The 21,181-nt window shown below is 42.9% G+C and overlaps 1 protein-coding gene across 5 annotated transcripts in view; it reads left to right on the top strand.

Annotated features, from left to right (window-relative positions):
• DNA2 (DNA replication helicase/nuclease 2) overlaps positions 1 to 20,935 on the top strand; it is a 57,848-nt gene extending 36,913 nt beyond the window's left edge. For 3 of the 5 annotated variants that reach the window (XM_062214757.1, XM_062214759.1, XM_062214762.1), the window contains 9 exons: positions 296 to 405; positions 4,137 to 4,361; positions 8,231 to 8,424; positions 9,146 to 9,235; positions 9,320 to 9,524; positions 13,574 to 13,663; positions 14,258 to 14,440; positions 17,395 to 17,543; positions 19,829 to 20,935. In XM_062214757.1, coding sequence (XP_062070741.1) covers positions 296 to 405; positions 4,137 to 4,361; positions 8,231 to 8,424; positions 9,146 to 9,235; positions 9,320 to 9,524; positions 13,574 to 13,663; positions 14,258 to 14,440; positions 17,395 to 17,543; positions 19,829 to 19,895 — 1,313 coding nt within the window. In that variant the 3' untranslated portion in view covers positions 19,896 to 20,935. Of the gene's footprint in view, positions 1 to 295; positions 406 to 4,136; positions 4,362 to 8,230; positions 8,425 to 9,145; positions 9,236 to 9,319; positions 9,525 to 13,573; positions 13,664 to 14,257; positions 14,441 to 17,394; positions 17,544 to 19,828 lie in introns of those variants that run through there. The other 2 variants (XM_062214758.1, XM_062214760.1) reach the window with 2 other exon arrangements.
• Positions 20,936 to 21,181: the final 246 nt, after the last annotated feature.

The following is a 21,181-nucleotide window of genomic DNA, read 5'->3' as shown; positions in this document are numbered from 1 at the left end:
ATTGGAAGTGGAGCAGCTATAGGAATTGAACCAGTCCCATGTGGGATGCCAGCGTCATAGTGGGTTAACCCACTATGCTACAGCACTAGCCCCCACATTGTCTTTAGTTTCATTTTCCCACCTGCTTTTTGAAGCCTCCTCGTATATATTACTTAAAGTGACCATGACATGGTTTTTACTCTGGAAAAATGTGTTGGAGAACAAACTTGGATAGAAACTGCTATTGTTATAAAATAGTTACTTTGTGTTTTAAAATTAAATACTTTTTCCTGTTCTTTTTCTAATTTAATTGTAGGTTTGAATAAGCCTCAGAGGCAAGCAATGAAGAAGGTTCTTCTCTCCAAGGACTACACGCTCATTGTGGGAATGCCTGGGACTGGGAAAACAACTACGATATGTACTCTTGTAAGGCTACTGTCCTTTGGCTTAGAAGCTAAATGTTTTTATCAGCTTCTTCTCAGCTCACAGCATGTGATATTTCATATCAGAAGGACAGAATTTTAATTAGAGAATCTTCATTTCAAATTAACTTTAGAAAGACACAAGAAATAATGAAGCTGAATGACAAAGAGTTGTGGTCATGTTATTGATTTCTTGCATTTCCACTATTCTCAGGGCTTTTCTGTTGGTGATGAGAGAGATTCATCTTTTGGTTCACTCCCCAAATGGTCACAGCGGCCAAGGCTGGGTCAGGGAGAGCCAAGATTCCAGAACTCCATCTGGGTCTCCCATAGAGGTCACAGGTGTCCATATGTACTTTGAGCCATGTTCTGCTGCTTTCCCAGGCACATTAACAGAGAGCTGGATTGGAAGCACAGCAGCTGTGACGTGAACTGGTGTTCAGATATGGGGTGCCAGCTTTGCAGGTGGTGGCTTATCCTGCTGTGCCACCAGCTGGCTTCTCCTTTCTCTTTAAAAATGATAAATTGAAGATGATTATTAAACCTCTACTTGGGATGCCTGTATCCCACATCCAAATGCTGATTCGAGTCTCTGCTATTTCGTGCTTCCCACTAATAATCATCTTGGCAGGTATCAGGTGCTGATGTCTCAGGTACCTGAGTCCCTGCCACTCATGTGGGAGATCTAGATGGGGTTCCAGGCTCCTGCTTTGGACTAGCCCAGCTCCAGCTCTTCAGCCATTTGGGGAGTGAACTAGCAGATGGAAGATTCTCTCTCTCTCCCGCTCTTCTCTCCTTGTTCTGCCTTTAAAATAAATAAGCATTTTTAAGAATGATAAATTAGCCAGCGCCACGGCTCACTAGACTAATCCTCCGCCTGTGGCGCCGACACACCGGGTTCTAGTCCCGGTTGGGGCGCTGGTTCTGTCCCGGTTGCTCCTCTTCCAGTCCAGCTCTCTGCTGTGGCCCGGAAGTGCCGTGGAGGATGGCCCAAGTGCTTGGGCCCTGCACCCCATGGGAGACCAGGAGGAAGCACCTGGCTCCTGGCTTCGGATCGGTGCAGCACGCTGGCCGTAGCAACCATTTGGGGAGTGAACCAACAGAAGGAAGACCTTTCTCTCTTGTCTCTCTCTCACTGTCTAACTCTATCTGTCAAATAAATAAATAAAAAAGAATGATAAATTAGTGGCAGGCATTTGACTTAGCATATAAGAAACTAGTTAGGATACCTGTGTCCTTTTTGGAGTGTATGAGTTTGATACCTGGTTGTGACTCCTGGTTCTGCTTTCTTGCTAATGCAGACCCTGAGGAGGCAGTGGTAATGGTTCAAGTAACTGGATTCCTACCTCTCACATGGGTAACCTGGATTGAGTTCAGGTTCCCAGCTTCAGCCCTGGCCATTGTAGGCAATTGGGGAGTGAGTCAATGAATGCGAGATCTTTTCTACCTCTCAAATAAGCAAAAAGAAAAAAAATTTTAATAAATTATACAGAGGTGATTGAGCAGCTTTTTTTCCTTCATGGCACTAAATTTCCAAGCTGTCTTAGAATAATCAGGAAGATCCAACAAATGATTGTTTTTAAATTTTCATTTATTTGTTTTCATTTTGTTTGAAGGAGAGAGAAAGATATGCCATCTGCTAGTTCATTCCCTAGATGCCTGCAAAACCTTGGACTGAGCCACGAGCCTAGAACTAAATCCAGGATCCCTGTGGATGCCAGGGAACCAAGTTCTTGAGTCATCACCCGCTGCCTTCCAGTGTGTGCATCAGCTAGAATTGACAGCAGAGCTAGGACTCAAACCCAGGCATCTCCGTATGTGATGTGGGCGTCCCAAAAGACATGTTAACCATTGTGCCAAATGCCTGTCCCAGCAAATATTTATTGACTGATACTGTCTGCCAGACACCACTAAAAGCTGATAGGTATTCAATTCAGTGTCATCGATAAGGTATTATTCACATATCATTGATACATAATGATACTGTATAATTTTTGTTAAAATATTTGGTTTTATAATCTTTTAAAAATTTAAAAATTTTATTTGTTTTTATTCATTTGAGAGACAGAGACAGACAGATCTCCTGCCTACACCTCCCAAACTGCCATAACAGGGCTGGACCAGGCTGAAGAGTGGGGCCAGGAACTCAGTCCCTATCAGGGACCCTATCACCTGTTACCTCCCATATGTATTCCAGGAGGAGGTGGAATGGGGAGCAGAGCTAGGACTTGAACCTGGACATGTCCCAATTGGCATCTTAATCACTAGGCCAAACACCTAACATTTATAGTGCTTTTATTTATTTATTTGAAAGAGTTACACACAGAGAGAAGGAGAGGCAGAAAGAGAGGTCTTCCATAAACTGGTTCACTCCCCAGTTTTACAACAGCTGGAGTTTTGCTGATCTGAAGTAGGAGCCACGAGCTTCTTCTGGGTCTCCCAATGGGTACACGGGCCCAAGGACTTGGGCCGTCCTCTCGTGCTTTCCCAGGCCATAGCAGAGAGCTGGATTGGAATTGGAGCAGCCAGGACTCAAACTGGCGCCCATGAGGCAGGTGGCGGCTTCACCCATTACACCACAGCTCCGGCCCCTATAGTGCTTTTAAAAAGTTATTTCGTGGGGCGGGTGCCTTGGCTCACTTGGCTAATCCTCCACCTGTGATGCCAGAATCCCATATGGGCCCTGGGTTCTAGTCCCGGTTGCTCCTCTTCCAGTCCAGCTCTCTGCTGTGGCCAGGGAAGGCAGTGGAGGATGGCCCAAGTGCTTGGGTGTCTGCGCCCGTGTGGGAGACCAGGAAGAAGCTCCTGGCTCCTGGCTTCGGGTCAGCGTAGCTCCAGCCATAGCGGCCATTTTGGGGGTGAACCAATGGAAGGAAGACCTTTCTGTCTTTCCCTCTCACTGTCTGTAAGTCTACCTGTCAAATAAATAAAAAATCTTAAAAAAAAAAAAAAAAAGTTATTTGGTGGCATCAACACTGGCTCAAGTGGATTAAACTACTGCCTGTGATGCTGGCATCCCATGTAAACACTGGAGTCTTGGCTGCTCCATATCTGATGCAGCTCCCATCTTCCCTGGGAAAGCAGCAGAAGATGATCCAAGTGCTTGGGCTCCTCCTAACCCATGTGGGAGATGCAGTTGGAGTTCCAGGCTCCTGGCCTGGCCCAGCCCCAGCTGTTGCAGGCATTTGTGGATTGAACGAGTAGATGGAAGATATATTTCCCTCTCTCTTTGTAACTGCCTTTCAAATAAATAAATCTCTCTCTTTTTTTCAAGTTGCTTGGTAGGGCAGGTGTTGTAGAGCACAGTAGATTTCCCTCTTTGGGATACCCTGCATCTCATATCTGAGTGCTCTGCGATTCTGATTCAGCTTCTTGCTAATGAACCTGGGAGACAGCAGATGATGGTTCAAGTGCTTGGGCCCCTGTCACCACGTAGGAGATCTGGATGGAGTTTTGGGCTCCTAGCTTCAACCTAGCCTAACCCTGACTATGGTGGGCATTTTAGGAGTGAAGAAAGGGATGGAAGATCTCTCTTTCTCCCTGTTTCTCTTTTTGTCTCTTTCTCATTCTGCCTTTCAAATAAATAAATAAATCTCTAAAAAAATAAATAGTTACATGGCTCAGCTCTTAAGTGTGCTTCCTATTAAGTTTTCTGGTTCCATTTGAAACATATAAGCATCATAAAATTATCTGGAATCTAAAATAATGCTAATTTTCTTTCTCATCCATTTTTAGGTAAGAATCCTCTATGCCTGTGGTTTCAGCGTTTTGTTGACCAGCTATACACATTCTGCCGTTGACAATATTCTCTTAAAGTTAGCTAAGTTTAAAATAGGATTTTTGCGTCTGGGTCAGACTCAGAAGGTTCATCCAGATATCCGGAAATTCACAGAGCTGGAAGTTTGCAGATCAAAGTCCATCAAATCTTTGGCTCTTCTGGAAGAACTCTATAATAACCAAGTAAGTACAATTGTTGTATAATACTGACAGTATTTCTATAGCCAGATGAGCAGAAAAATTATACCCTGGGAAGTTCAATCACATTGACCAGATTTGCATGTGACTAATTTAATACATTCTCCAGGACTGGTTTATTTATTGCTGTTTTTCTTCTGAGCTGAAATCAGATTTTTGGTTTATTCAGGACTTCTCCCTTCTCATTTCAAATATTTTAGAAAACTACTGATAATATTTTTTAGTGAGTTTGAATCAGAAGCAATAGTAGTACCTAGCGTGTTGTAATATATATTTTTTGGTTTTTATATAGAACCTATTTTTGTTTTTTGCTTTAATGTCTGTTTTTTTCTTTTTTTAAATTTTTATTTGAAAGACAGAAAGATTCTTTTATTTTGTGGTTCACTCTCCAGATACGCAGACTAGCCAGAGTTGGGCCAGGCTGAATCCAGGATCCCTGAACCCAATCCAAGCCTACCACATGGGTGTCAGGGGCCCAAGTACTTGAGCCATCAACTGCTACCTCCCCAGAGGTTGAGGTGGTAGGAAGCTGGATAGAGGAGTAGCCAGGACTTGAACTGGACACTGGTATGGGATGCAGGTGTCCCAAATGACAGCTTAACTGTTGCTCCATGTTTGTATTTGTTTAATTAATGGGGAGGCAGATACTGAGAGCATGCTCCCATCTGCTGATTCACTCCCTAAATGTCTGCAGTAATCAGAGCTGGGCTCAGAGTCAAAGGCAGGAGCCAGGATTGCAGTCCACTAGGGTGATGGGATCCCAGTTATTTGAACCTTAAGCTACTGTCCCCCAGAGTCCCTATTGGAGGGAAGGTAGAGTCAGCAAATACAGCTGGGAATTGAATTTTGGATTCAGGTATCCTAATCAATAGACTAAATGCCTGTCCCTGGTACAAAAAATTGAGATCCATGCATACAGGGAATCTTCAAAAAGGTCATGAAAATTATATATTATAAAAATACTGTGCTGTTGGAATACTAGCAATGTTTTTTTCTTTTATTTTTAAGATTTATTTATTTATTTGAAAGGCAGAGTTATTGAGAAGCAAAGACACAGAGAGAGAGGTCTTCCATCTGTTGGTTCACTCCCCAAGTGGTTGCAACGGCTAGAGCTGGGCCGATGGGAAGCCATGAGCCAGGAACTTTTGGGTCTCCCACTTGTATGCAGGGGCTCAAGCACTTGGGCCTTCCTCTACTTCTACTGCTTTCCCAGGCCATAGCAGAGAGCTGGATCTGAAGTGGAGCAGCCAGGACTTGAACTGGTGTCCATGTGGGATGCCGGCACTGCAGGCTGCAGCTTTACCCACTATGTCGCAAAGCCAGACCCAATGTTTTATTCTTAATTTGTGTGTTGGTTGTAAGTGTGTCAGAGGATAAAAGGCATTTATCTGTACACTTTTGTGTATTTCTTGGTATTTATGTTGTGTTTCAGTAAAACATTAAGAGAAATAGCAGGTAAGCAACTACAATAAAGAAAAAAGGACATATTATGTATGCATTGCAGATTAGTTGACATCAAAAGAAACTTTGATTTTGATTCCTTTTTTTCACTAAATCACACTGTTCCCCACAGCTTTTGAAGCTTTCATGTGTTGATTTTGGTGTGTCCTTAATATAAAATGTGTCTGTAGACTGTTGCAGAATTATCACTATTGAGCTTATTTGATATTGCTTTTCTTTCTAATTTTTTCTTAAGATTTATTTTATTTATTTGAAAGGCAGAGTCACAGAGAGTAAGAGAAAAAGAGCTCTTCCATCTACTGGTTCACTCCCCAAATGGCCTCAATGGCCAGGGCTAGGCCAGACTGAATCCAGGAGCCTGGAGCTTCTTCTGGGTCTGCTGTCTGGGTGCAGGGGCCCAGGTACTTGGGCCGTCTTCTGCTGCTTTCTCAGGCATATTAGCAGGGAGCTGGATCAGAAGTGGAACTCTGGCTAGGACTCGAACCGATGCCCATATGGGTACTGATGTTGCCAGTGGTATCTATCTGCTACAGCACAATGCCGTCCCTCTTTATTGTTCTTTTAAAATTTTTGTTAGTCTTATTTGAGAGAAGGTGAAAAATCTCTCATCCATAGGTTCATTCCTTTTTTTTTTTTTATTTTTTTTAATTTTTATTATTTTTTTTTATTTTTATTTTTTGACAGGCAGAGTGGACAGTGAGAGAGAGAGACAGAAAGAAAGGTCTTCCTTTTGCCATTGGTTCACCCTCCAATTGTCGCCGCGGTAGTGCGCTGCGGCCGGCGCACCGCGCTGTTCCGATGGCAGGAGCCAGGTGCTTCTCCTGGTCTCCCATGGGGTGCAGGACCCAAGGACTTGGGCCATCCTCCACTGCACTCCCTAGCCACAGCAGAGAGCTGGCCTGGAAGAGGGGCAACCGGGACAGGATTGGTGCCCCGACCGGGACTAGAACCCGGTGTGCCGGCGCCGCAAGGCAGAGGATTAGCCTGTTGAGCCACGGCGCCGGCCCGTAGGTTCATTCTTTAAATGCCTTCAAGAGTTGGTGCTGGGCCAGGTGGAAGTCAGGAGCACAGAAATCAGTCTGGGTCTCCCATGTAGATGGCAGGGATCCAGTTGCTTGAGCTATGACCTGCTTCTTCCCAGGGTCTGTGTCAGGAGGAAGCTGGAATCGAACAGAGCTGAGAATCAAACCAGGGCACTCTGATAACTACTTGTCATGTTCTGAGCAGCGTCTTAACCACTAGGCCAAATGGCTCACTGCCATAATTGTTCTATGAAGCATATTTATCGTGGCTGCTTTAAAATCTTGGTCACATAATTCTGGCATGTCTGTTACCTTAAGGTCACATAATTCTGGCGTGTCTGTTACCTTAATGTGTTCTGTACTATGGTATTTAAAGGTTCTGTTTCAGCTGCTCCCTCTGACACCACTGGAGGGGAAGCTAGTGTGCTGCCTTACTATTGCCATATGGAGTTGGATCCAGTTCCCCCATCCAGTCTCCGCTGACCTCCACAGGAGGGTGCTTCTCTTTGTGGGAGAGGCTGGGAGCCTGGGTTTCTCACATGGTCTCCACAGGCATTGTGGATTGGGAACTTGTTACCAGCCATGGGGATGAAAGATCTGACTCCTTATTTTGCTGTCATTGACACCACCCTGGTGGGCTACCAGGGTGCCTTGTGACAGCCTGGAGAGGGTGGCTCCCACTGAGGTTTGTTGGCATCAGTGGGGGTGGAGCCCACATGTTTTGTTTTATCGTGCTGGGCTAGAATGAGTGACTGTTTTATGAGAGTTTTCTGTTTTCTAGGCTTTTCTGTTCTTTGAGGTAGAGACCCGGCTTTTGTTGATGGTTTGGTCTGTACCTATTGGTGTTCCTGGATTGCTGACTTCTCAGTTCCAAATTTGGGCAAAAAGAAAGCATAGGAAATTAATTACTGTGTTGTTCTCTGGGCACGAACTCCCTCACTGGTCTGCCTTCTTTCTGTCTTCCAAAGTCATGTTTATGTGTAACATCCAGGGTTTTTATTTCTACATGTGGGAAGGAAAAGAAGTCCATCTTTCCAGAAGCAAAGTCCTAGTTGACATTAAAAAAAAAAAAACAAAAAAACCCTGTTAACTTGTTGCCTCTTGAATGTTTCAGATTTCCATTTGGAAATATCCGAATGTGAGCATTGTTCAGGGCCTGCAAATTTTGCTTGATTTTTTTTTTTTTAAATTCATAGAAGCTTAACAATTAATTTTACATCCTATATATATTTAAGATTAGATAATATTGGAAAATTCCTTCCAGTGGAACAGAAAGCTTTTTTTTTCCACCTTTTAATTTCAAAAATGGGAAAAATAAACTGCATTTCTTCTGCATATTAAAAACCTGATCTAATTTCTTTTTGCTTAAAGCTCATAGTTGCAACAACATGTATGGGAATAAACCATCCAATATTTTCCCGTAAAATTTTTGATTTTTGTATTGTGGATGAAGCCTCTCAAATTAGCCAGCCGATTTGCCTGGGACCACTTTTCTTTTCACGGAGATTTGTGTTGGTGGGAGATCATCAGCAGCTTCCTCCCCTCGTGCTGAACCGTGAAGCTAGGTGGGTAGAGATTTCTGTTGTAAGTTTGAACTGAATTCTTTGCTTTTTAAAAAAATGTTGTGGTTGGCATTGTGGCATAGCAGGTAAAGCCACTACCTGCAATGCTGGCATCCCATATGGGTGCCACTTTGATCCAGTTCCCTTCTAATGGCCTGGGAAAGCAGCGGAAGATGGCCCAGGTCTTGAGCCCCTTCTATCCACATGGGAGACCCAGAGGCTCCTGGTTCCTGGCTTTGACCTGGCCCATCACTGCCTATTGTGGCCATTTGGGGAGTGAATCAGTGGATGGAAGATTTCTCTGTCTCTTCTCTCTGGGTGTCTTCCTCTCTCTATTTAACTCTGATTTTCAAATAAATAAATAAACCTTTAACAAAAATATTTACTTATTTTCATCTATCTGACTGGCAAAGTGACAGTGCACTCTTCCATCCACTAGTTCATTTCCCAGATGCTCTAAACAGCCAGGACTAGACCAGATTGAAGCCAGGAGTCCAGAGTTCCATCCAGGTTCCACATGTGGGTGGGCTGGAGCCCAAGCACTTGAGCTGGATTGAAGCAGAGTGGTCAGGACTTGAACCAGTGCTAGATATGGGATGCAGACATCCCAAGTGGCAACTTATCCTGTTGTACCAGAGCATGGGCCCCTGAATTCTTTTGAAGTATTCTTGAAATACTGATCCTTTCCACTATGCTGATAAGCCCGAATTTTATTTGTTGACAGAGATCTTGGCATGAGTGAAAGCTTATTTAAGAGGCTGGAGCAGAATAAGAATGCCGTGGTGCAATTAACCGTGCAATACAGAATGAACAGGTATGTGTATGTGTTAGCTGTGCGTACGTCTCCTATTTATTGTCATCTGTTGAATCTAAAATGATTTTTTGTCCATTTTCTTAGTAAAATTATGTCCTTGAGTAATAAGCTAACCTATGAGGGGAAGCTGGAGTGTGGCTCAGACAAGGTGGCCAGTGCCGTGATAAACCTCCCTAATTTCAAAGATGTGAAGCTGGAGCTGGAATTTTATGCTGATTACTCTGATACTCCTTGGCTGCTTAGAGTATTTGAACCAAACATTCCTATTTGTTTTCTGAATACAGACAAGGTAAGAAAAATAGTTTTTCTTCCTTTTGTCCTGTTATTTCAGTTTCTCAGTTTGCTTTAGTATGTGTTCCATCAGGGCTTTCTAAGGTAAAAGGTAGAACTGGTGGTACTCCTCGTACTTCAGCATAGAGACTTTTCTTTGTAGAGGCTCAGTATCTTTGGGAGGAGGTGTATTTTGGGGGTTGATAAATGCCAAATCGACATTTTAGAAGTGTATTGTCACCGGCGCCGCGGCTCACTAGGCTAATCCTCCGCCTTGCGGCACCGGCACACCGGGTTCTAGTCCCGGTCGGGGCACCGATCCTGTCCCGGTTGCCCCTCTTCCAGGCCAGTTCTCTGCTGTGGCCCAGGAGTGCAGTGGAGGATGGCCCAAGTCCTTGGGCCCTGCATCCCATGGGAGACCAGGATAAGCACCTGGCTCCTGCCTTCGGATCAGCGCAGTGCGCTGGCCGCAGCGCGCCAGCCGCGGCGACAATTGGAGGGTGAACCAATGGCAAAAGGAAGACCTTTCTCTCTGTCTCTCTCTCACTGTCCACTCTGCCTGTCAAAAAAAAAAAAAAAAAAAAAAAAAAAGAAGTGTATTGTCATCTACTTGAATTGCAGAGAGAGAGAGAAATCTTTCATCTGGAACCCACAGCAGCCAGGGCTGGGCCAGGATGAAGCCAGGATCTTAGAACTCAGTCTGGGTCTCCCATGTGGTGACAGGGGCCCAAGTACTTGAGCCATCGTCTGCTACTTCCTAGGATGCATCAGCAGGAAGTTGGACTGGAAGTGGAATAGCTGATATGGGATGCAGGTATCCCAAGAGATGGCGTAAGCCAGAGCACTGTAATGCCTGCCCCTAAATTGACTCTAAAATTTTTTAAATTTTATTCCTTCGTTTCACATGTACAGTGACAAATCCTAGAATTTTTTTTTTTTTACAAAAAAAAAAAAAAAAAAAAGCATTTTTTAGGGGCCAGCTCTGTGGCACAGCAGGTTATAGCTCCAGCTTGCAGTGTTGGCATCCCATATGCATGCCGGTTTCAGTTCCAGCTGCTCCACTTCCAATCCCATTGTCTGCTAATGCACCTGGGAAAGCAGTGGAGGATGGCTCGAGTCCTTGGGCCGCTGCACCCATTTGGGAGACCTGGAAGAAGCTCCTGGCTCCTGGCTTCAGATCAGTCCAGCTCTGGCTTGTTGCAACCATTTGGGGAGTGAATCAGCAGATGGAAGACCTCTCTCTCGCTCGCTCTCTTTCTGTTTGTCTCTACTTCTCTGTGTAACTCTTTCAAACAAATAAAATAAATCTTTTGAAAAAATCCCAATTTTTAATTTGCAAAGTGTTTGTAATAAAGGTGAATCATACATGTTCAAGGAGAACCATATATTAAAATTTTTTAAAGAGAGAGAAATAGATTTCTTCTGTTTGCTGGTTCAGTCCCCCAGATGCCTGCAGCGGCTTGCGCTGGATCAGGCCAAAGCCAGGAACCTGGAATACCACCCTAGTCTTTCATGTGGGTGACAGGGATTCAAGTACTTGAGCCAACATCTGCTGAATCCTAGGATATGCATTTTGCAGGAAGCTGGATCAGAAGCAGAGGAGTCAGAACTTGAACCAGGCTCTCCTATTAAGGATATGGACATCCTAGTCAAAGACATAATCATTGAGCAGAGCACTCACTCCCAAATTGACTTTTTTTAAAAAAAGATTTACTTTATTTATTTGAAAGAGTTAGAAAGGTAGAGACAGAGAGAGAACCATCCGATGGTTCACTCCCCAATTGGCCGCAATGGCTGTAGCTGTGCCGATCCCAAGGCAGGAGCCAGGAGCTTCTTCCAGGTCTCCCACACAGATGCAGGGGCCCAAGGACTTGGGCCATTTTCCACTGCCTTCCCAGGCCATAGCAGAGAGCTGGATCGGAAGAGGAGCAGCTGGGACTAGAACTGGCACCCATATGGGATGCCGATGCTTTAGGCCAGGGCTTTAACCCACTATGCCACAGTGCCGACCCCCTAAATTGACTTTTGAAAAAAGTAACCCAGAAAGTGAATTCACGGGTATAATTATATTGCCTAGGAAAGATACTGACATAGATACTGGGCTGGGTTTTCAAGTCGACAGAAAATATATCAAATTCATTCCTTTTTGTCAATTTTTAAAATAGAGATGCAGTGGGTAGGTTTATAATGTCAGGAATTCCACATAAGAAATCATCAAGGTTGCATGGGAGGTGTAGGAAGGAAGTAGTCTTTGGAGAATTTTATTGGGTGTGGTAGAACCTAGAGAAGCTTATCTGCTCCATTGTTTGTTAAAATAGTGCTAAGAAAATGGAAAGAACACAGATATTGGAGTCAGATGTAAGATTGAGTCCTCATGCTGTGCTTTATTGTGGGGACTTGGGCAATTACTTATCTTTCTGCTTGTGATTCTGGTGAAATGTGGATCAGTAAAAGCAGAGTGTTGTCAGCTTTCCTAGAAATTTTAGCCAGAATTACATGGAGCATGTTTAAGATGGGTTACCTCTTTGTGGGTTTATGAAAATAACCAATATCACTTTTTGTTATTGTTGATTCTTTCACCTTCAACTTTATATATATTTATATATATATATACACATACATACATATGCATATATATATGTATATTTGAAAGGCAGAATAACAGAAAGCAAGGGAAAGAGAGAGATTATTTTCTGTCCTACTGGTTCATTTTTTGAATGGTCACAATGTCCAGGTCTGGACTGGGAGCCAGGAATTCCATCTGGGTCTTCCACATGGTGGCAAGGGTCCAAGCACCTGGGCCGTCATCTTCTGCCTTCCCAGGCACATCAGAAAGGAGCTAGATTGAGAGGCCAGCATTGCAGTGTGATATGTTAAGCCACCACCTGGAATGCCAGCATCCCATAAGGGCGCCAATTTGAGTCCTGACTGCTCTACTTCTGATCCAGCTCCCTGCTAATGCACCCTGGAAAGTAGTGGAAGATGGCCCAAGTCTTTGGGTCCCTGCAGCCATGTGGAAGACCTAGGTGAAGCTCTTGACTCCTGGCTTTGACCTGACCCACCCCTGGCCGTTGTGGCCTTATGGAGAATGAACCAATGGATGGAAGATTCTTCCTCTCTCTCTCTCTCTCTCTCTCTCTCTCTCTCTCCCCCTCTCTCCCCCTCTCTCCTCCTCTCTTCCCCTCTCTCCCTCTCTCTCCCCCTCTCCCCACCCCCTTCTCCCTCTCTAACTTTGTCTTTCAAGTAAATAAAATAAATCTCAAAACAAATGCAAAAAGACTGAAAGCAGAGCAGCTGGAACTTGGACCAGCATTCCCATATAGGATGGTGGTATCACAAGCTTAATCTGCTACACCATAATGCTGGCCCCACCTTCAACTTAAAAGATGCTTCTGTGTCCCACATCAGAGTACCTGGGTTTGACTTCTGGCTCCTACTCTTGACTGTAGCTTCTGTAATGCACACCTTAGGAGGCAGCAGGTGATGGCTCAAGACTTGGGTCCCTGTCATCCATGTAGGAAACCTAGATTGAGTTCCAGGCTCCTGGTTTTGCCTTGGCTCAGCCTTGACTACTGTAAACATTTAGGGAGTGAACTAGCAGTGGGAGCTGATCCTGTCAAGTAGTAAACAAGATGTTTTCACCTGTCTCCCAACCTGGTAGTACAGTCTCTGTGGCTACCTGTGCACTTACAGTATTCTCTTTTTAAATTTAAGTAATTAATTTAACTTTATTAAATGTGAATGATCTTCCATCCCTTGGTTAACTCTCTGAATGCTAACAACAGCCATGACTGGGCCAGGCTAAAGTCGAGAGCCTGGAACTCAATTCAGGTCTTGCACTTGTGTAGCAAGGACCCAAGTGCTTGAGCCATCATCTGTTGCTTCCTAGGTTGTGTATTAGCAAGAAGCTGGATCAGAAGCAGTGGAGCTGGAGCTCATATGCAGGAACTCTTACATTGGATGCAGGCATTCCAGGCAGTGCCTTAACCACCACACCAATGCCTGCTGCTACAGTACTCTTAGCTTTCGAGATTGTGTTGTAAGCAAACTACATGTTCTTCTACTTAGGTTCCAGCACCAGAACAAGTTGAAAAATGTGGTGTGAGCAATATAATAGAAGCCAAACTCATTATTTTCCTGACCTCAATATTTATTAAGGTAATTAAGAATTTTCAAGGCTAGTTAATATTAAAACCCAGAATAATACAATATTAGACTAAGAAGCTTGAGATCTGGTGTTAACCTAGTTTATTAACCTAAGGACACTGAGTGAAGCCAGTTATTTTCAGTTTGAGTAAAGTTATCTAAAACATGTAACTTTTTGGCTGACATTTGAAATAACCACTTAGGATATCTTTTTTGCTACGTCAGATAATTCTAATTGTGTCTATATTGTGCTAACGCATTATGGTTTGTTGTTGGAAACTTCTACTGTAAGGGATAGCACAAAGTGAAGCGTTTTTCCTAGTGCAGAGTTGTGTGTGGCAGTACTGTTCTAGTGGCATACAAAGCTTTACTCTGTCGAGAATCACTAAAAATCAAGGGAGCAAGTTCCTCGTCCGAGGAAGTAGGAACACAGATTTTCAGCAAATTCAATAATTGTGTGTACTCCTTGAAATAGGAACATCTGTCAAAACTGTCAGTTGAGTATATGATAAAATATTTTATTTATTTAATTAAATAAATTCAGTAATGCTTAAGTATCTTAAAAGTCAGAACTTTTTACTTGAAAGTGTGTTCTTTTCTGTTTAGGCTGGATGTAACCCCTCTGATATTGGTATCATTGCACCGTACAGGCAGCAGTTAAAGATCATCAATGATTTATTGGCACATTCTTCTGTTGGGATGGTGGAAGTTAACACGGTAGACAAGTATCAAGGAAGAGACAAAAGTATTATCCTTGTGTCTTTTGTTAGAAGTAACCAGGATGGAGCTGTGAGTTAACTGGGCATTTCTCTCTTTAAAAATTGTTGATTAAGAAAATGTGAAACTTACCATCTTAACCATTTGTAAGTGTATAGTCCAGTAATGTTCAGTGTATTTATATTGCTGTTCAAGAGATTGCTAGAACCTTTTCATTTTGCAAATCAAACTCAGCACAGGAACAGCTCCCGTTTCCTTCTTGCAGCCCCTGTAAGCACCATTCTCCTCTCTGTCTGTGGATCTGACTACTCAGTAGAGTAGTATTTGTCTTTGTGTGACTGGTTCGTTTCACTTAGCCAGTTCCTCCGTGTTGTAGCATGTGACAGGGTTTCATTCCGCTTTTTTAAAAAAATTCTTGGGCTGGCGCCGCGGCTCAATAGGCTAATCCTCTGCCTTGTGGCGCCGGCACACCAGGTTCTAGTCCCGATCGGGGCGCTGGATTCTGTCCCAGTTGCCCCTCTTCCAGGCCAGCTCTCTGCTGTGGCCCAGGAGTGCAGTGGAGGATGGCCCAAGTCCTTGGGCCCTGCACCCCATGGGAGACCAGGAGAAGCACCTGGCTCCTGGCTTCAGATCAGCAAGATGCGCTGGCCGCAGCGGCCATTGGGGGGAGAACCAACGGCAAAGGAAGACCTTTCTCTCTCTCTCTCTCACTGTCCACTCTGCCTGTCAAAAAAATTTAAAAAAAAAAATTATTAATTGATGCATAAAAATTGTACATGTTTGTGGGGTATCATGTGGTGTTTCAATACATGTATACATTGCGTAATGTCCAATTAGGGGAAATACACCTATCTTCTCAAACATTTATCATTTCTTTTGGTGAGAACATTCAAAATCCTGTTAGCTTCTTTCTTTTTAAGAAAAATTCACGGTATGTGAACATTATATATAATCACCTGTTGTACAGTATAAAATTACAGCTTTTTACTCCTATTTTTGTGCCTGTTGAATAACCCTTACCCATTGTTGCCTCCCCTGCTTGCCCCAGCCTCTGTTGTCTATTAACACTCTCAACTTCCAAGAGAGAAACTTCTTTTAGGCTCCACATATGAGTGAGATTATGCAGTACTTGTCTTTCTGTGCTTGATGTATATCCCAAAACATATGACCTTCTACAGTAAGGGATATAACATATCCCAATAATGTATATTGTTAAAAATGACTGGCTTTCATCCTCTTTCATGGCTGAATACAATTTATTGATTTATATCTTTCTTTCTTATTTATTTATTTATTTTACTTTATTTGAAAAGCAGAGTGACACAGGGAGAGACAGAGACAGGTAGAGATCTTCCATACACTGGTTCACTCCCCAAAGACTGCAACAGCTAAGTCTGGGCCAGGCTGAAGGCAGGAGCCAGGAACTGTGTTCAGGTTTCCCATGTGGGTGGCAGGGCCCCAAGTACTTGGGCCATCTTATGCTGCTTTCCCAGGTGCATTAGCAGGGAGTGGGATTGGAAGTGAAGCAGCTAAGACTTTACCAGTGTCTATATGGGATGCCAGTGTCGCAGATGGAGGCTTAACCCACTGTGCCACAATGCCAGCCCCGGACCACATTGTCTTTATCCATTTGTCAGTTGACGGGCACTTAGATTGTTTTATTTTTTGCCTGTTGTGAATAGTGCTGCAATAAACATGGATGCACAAATGTCTCTTGGACAGACTGATTTCATTTCCCTTGGAAATATACCCAGGAGTGGGATATCTGAATCACATGATAGTTGATGGAATAAGGATGTAACCTCAGCCATTCTTGCTCATTGTCCAAAAGATAGATAAACACTGGAATGTATTCCTTGCCCTTGACTCTCAGTTGGGTCTCACACCCTATTGCCTTTATACCCCACCCCCCACAGCCACCTGAAAGACCAGTTCCGGGAATTCCAATCTGCCTGCTGTCCCCTACCCCCACCCCCATCCCTAGCCCTCCTTAAAAAGGCCCAGCCCCTGGGTGTCAGGGCCTTCTGCCACGTGTTCCATCAATGTGCAGTTGAATTTATGAATAAATCTATGAATTTATTTTCTCTGAATAAATTCGGTCTGACTGTAAATTGCTACACTGCCTCCTCTCTATTCTGCGCCTCTTTTCCTAGCATTTTGGTGCTCCATGTGAGGAGGCACCAATCTGCAACTCTTCCTAGTAACAGTTATACCAATTTTTTGAAGAAACTCCACACTTTTTTCCACAATGACTCTACTAATTTACATTCCTCTTCACATCCTCACATCCTCACCAGCTCTTGTTATCTGTTGTCTTTTTCATGATAGCCCATATAATTTGAGTGAGGTGATTTCTCATGTGGTTTCTGTTTGCATTTCCCTGATGGCTATTTTTTCATGCTTCCATTTAAAGTCTGAATAATAATTCTGGTTTCATTTTTGTATGGTTTGTATGGTTTTTAAAATATGCATGGTAAAAAAAGGCTCCTTCCTACTGCATCTCTCATCTTCTTTCTTACTTCAAGTGTATTCACATTTTGGAGCTTTTGGTAACCTAGGTAATATACACACTATCCTGGGCTTTGGTTTTTTCACTTAATTGGCTTGGAGACTTTTCCAATTGAGTACATTCATAGAGAGTAGTTCCATTTTGTTCTTAGGGTTGTGTGTTGTCTGTTGTATAACTCTGTTACATTGTATTCAGCCACTCCCTGAAAATCTGTCCATGTAACAACTTTTTGTTTCTATAACAACCATTGCCACAGTGAGTAGAGATGACATCAGTTTTTTTAGTTTTATTGTATGTAATTAGTAATTTAAAATTATGACGAGGGTATCACATAAAATATGTGAAGATGATCTGTGAGCAAAGTTTGCGGACTGGCTAGAATTTTCAACGTGTTTATGTATCTTTTAGGTAATCTGTGTTTAAAAGTAGGAAGATAATTCAAGACAACCCTGGTTTTTTGTCAGAACAAATGGGAATATAATGAGACTCAAATAATTGAAAATTGTATCTCTTACAGCTTGGTGAACTCCTGAAAGACTGGCGCCGTCTTAACGTTGCTATAACCAGAGCCAAACATAAACTGATTCTCCTGGGCTCTGTGCCCTCATTAAACCGCTATGCTCCCTTGGAGAAGCTGCTTGGTCATCTAAATTCAGAAAAACTCATATCCTTTTTGTCATGTGGTCACATTTGTGCCACTGTGAGCATTTAAAATGTACTTTTGTATATAAAAGCTTAGTATCTTGTGTTTTCCATGGGTCTGTTTCAGAGAACTGATTGTAGAAAGGAAAGAGAAAACAATTCACTGCAGATAATGTTAAGCCAGCAGTGAAAGAAGGAAGGAAATGGAGAAGGATGTTTGTGAAATGGGGAAGGCAAAGAAGGTACACTTGATCTGTGGCCCAGGACCAGTACTGGTGGGATGATTGCTTATCCCTTTTGGCTCCTCTCACCCCAAATTTATAGCCTTTTTTTTTTTAAATGTCTTTTTTTCTTTGAAAGAGAGAGGAGAGGCATAGAGAGAGGTCTTCCATCCACTGGTTGACTCCCTAATTGGCTGCAACAACCGGAGCTGCACCAATCTGAAAGCAGGAGCCAGGAGTTTCTTCTGGGTCTCCCATATGGGTGCTGGGGTCCAAGGACTTGGGCCATCTTCCACTGCTTTCCCAGGCCATAGCAGAGAGCTGGATCTGAAGTGGAGCAGCCCAGCCAGGACTTGAACTGGCACCCATATAGGATGCCGGCACTGCAGGTGGCGGCTTTACCCACTACGTCACAGCGCTGGCCACTATAGTCTTTTTAAAATCTCAGACAAAGCATTATATTAAAAAGTGGAAAATCATTCCTTATCATGTGGTAGGGTTTTTTTTTTTTTAAGATCTATTTATTCATTTGAGAAACAGTGTTACAGACAGAGGGAGAGACAGAGAGGTCTTCCATCCACTGGTTCACTCCCCTAAATGACTGCAACAGGCAGAGCTGGGCCAATCTGAAGCCATGAACCAGGAGCATCATCTGGATCTCCCATGTGGGTGCAGGGACCCAAGCCCTTGGGCCATATCCCATTGCTTTCCCAGGCCATCAACAGGGAGCTGGATCAGAAGTGGAGCAGCTGGGATTCGGAACTTGAACTGGCACCTGTGTTCTATAAGATGCCAGTACCACAGGCAGAGTCTTAACCTACTATGCCACAGTGCAACCCCCCAGGTTAATTTTTAAATAGATATATTTTTTAAAGATTTATTTTACTTGAAAGTCAGTTAAACAGAGAGGAGAGGCAGAGAGAGAGATCTTCCACCCGATGGTTCACTCCCCAGTTTGCCTCAATGGCTAGAGCTGCGCCAATCCAAAGCCAGGAGCCAGGAGCTTCTTCCCATGTGGGTGCAGAGGCCCAAAATCTTTCATTGCTTTCCCAGGCCAGAGCAGAGAGCTGGATATGAAGTGGAGCAGCCGGGACTCGAACCGGCACCCATATAGGATGCCAGCACTGTAGGCGGCTTCTTTACCCACTATGCCACAGTGCCAGCCCGATAATTTTAAGAGTAAAGCTTGGGGCTGGCACTGTGGTATAGTAGGTTAAGCATTTGCGGTACTGGCATCCTGAATGGGTGCTGGTTCAAATCCCGGCTGCTGTACTTCTGATCTAGCTCCCTATTGATGGCCTGGAAAAGCAGTGGAAGATGGCCTAAGTCCTTGGGCCCCTGTACCCTCATGGGAAACCCAGAAGAAGCTCCTGGCTCCTGGCTTCAGATCAGCCAGCTCTGGCTGTTGTAGCCATTTGGAAAGTGAACTACTGGGTGGAAGACCTCTCTGTCTCTTCCTCTCTCTGTAACTCTCTCAAGTAAATAAATATATATATGTTTTTTTAAGTAAAGCTTATAGGCCGGTGCCACAGCTCACTAGGCTAATCCTCCGCCTGCAGCGCCGGCATCCCGGGTTCTAGTCCCGGTCTGGGCACCAGATTCTGTCCCGGTTGCCCCTCTTCCAGTCCAGCTCTCTGCTGTGGCCCAGGAGTGCAGTGGAGGATGGCCCAAGTGCTTGGGCCCTGCACCCGCATGGGAGACCAGGAGGAAGCATCTGGCTCCTGGCTTCGGATCGGTGCTGTGCGCCAGCCATAGTAGCCACCTGGGGGGTGAACCAACGGAAGGAAGACCTTTCTCTCTGTTTCTCTCTCTCACTGTCTAATTCTGCCTGTCAAAAAAATTAAAAAAAAATAAAATAAAATTAAAAAATTTAAAAAAATAAAAAAAAGTAAAGCTTATATATATTAAGGTATTAGACTAACATGTATAAATCTTACGGCTTACATAGAAATCTTAAATACCTACCTATGCATAGAATGTTATAAAGATCTTTCCGTCTTTTTTTTTTTTTTGCAGTCTCGCAAACCAAATTTGTTAAATAATAATGTCATAGAAGTTTTAATATGTCTTCCTTAATTTCTTTTACATCATTGATCTTCCATCAAGAGAACATGAAAGTCTTTGCTATATCCTGGGTGATTTTCAAAGAGGATAAAGCACTGTTTTTGCTTTCTTACTTGGACGTTGTCATGCTAGCTAGTGCCTCCTCCTACTTGTCCTCTGAGTTTGATATAAACACATGGCTGGTTAGACTGTGAAAATAACTTGTGTCCAAGAAGTACAAAATGAGCTGTGTGTTCAGTGTTCCAGTAGTTTATTTATTTTTTGGAATAATTTTATTAAACCTAAAACTCTTCTGCCACACAAATTTAATAGTGTTTTTGTAAGTACAGGTTTGCCCCAAGCTGTGTAAAGTCTGCATTTATCAGTTGTATAAAAATATTTTTGCATGACCTAAAGAAATGGATTAACTTTTGGATCTGAACTCCACACGTTGAAGCCCAAAATTTTAAGACTAATTTAATTTAGTTGAATTTACTTGTAAGAGTTTTATTTGAAAGATGGAAAGAATAAAGTTGATTTTTTTCATCACTTAAGCACAATTTTGTTACGATGAGAACTTAGAAGTGATTCTTCTCTCTGTTAATTAGGCCCCTGATCCAAAGGCCATTATGCTATTTGTCTTTTTCCTGACCTTGCTTTCTGGAACTAAATGTTTTCACTTTAAACCTAGTGTTTTAAACTACAACTGTGAATTGACTGTTTCTGGTTCATTTCTTATGCCCCCTTAATCGCCGCCTTTTTTATATTCAGTTTTTTGGTATTCTGGAGTAGATTTGATATGAAAGAACATAATTCTTAATCTTTTGAGAAGAATTTTTTTCTGAATTGATAAATTGAAAAGGCATATCCCCGTTTCCCCTTCATTCACATTCATTTACTCCTTAGTCTGGAGCCTTTCTGGATTTTTCCTGATTGTGTAAACACATTTCTAAAGCAGAGTTATCTCAAAGTGGTGAATTTGTGCATGGTAAGAGATTTTTACCTCAGTGTATCCATGTCCTTGGTGGGGAACCTTCCCTTTCTGTTGAGGGTTTTTTTTGTTTTTGTTTTTGTTTTTTCTAAATGAGTGTTAATGTTAAAATAGTTGCTTCTACCTCTTTTTCTTAATACTTGAAGTTGTTATTTAATAAATTGTTTTCTACTGATGGATGTTACTGTGTTGTTTATTATTACTACTGAAAAATGGTTATAATCAGGGTTGTTTGGCATTTTTTCCAGTAGTGCTAAGTGAAGTATTAATCATTTTTTAAATAGCTGAAACCAAAGAGTGTTGATTTTTATGGAGATTTTTTTCTCAAGATTTATTTATTTATTTGAAAGGAAGAGTTTGAGAGAGAGAGAGATCTTTCACCCGCTGGTTCATTCCCCAGATGGTTG

This window comes from Lepus europaeus, chromosome 17 (assembly GCF_033115175.1).
Source record: "Lepus europaeus isolate LE1 chromosome 17, mLepTim1.pri, whole genome shotgun sequence".
Lineage (NCBI taxonomy): Eukaryota > Metazoa > Chordata > Mammalia > Lagomorpha > Leporidae > Lepus > Lepus europaeus.
This window is presented reverse-complemented; position numbering and strand designations above follow the sequence as displayed.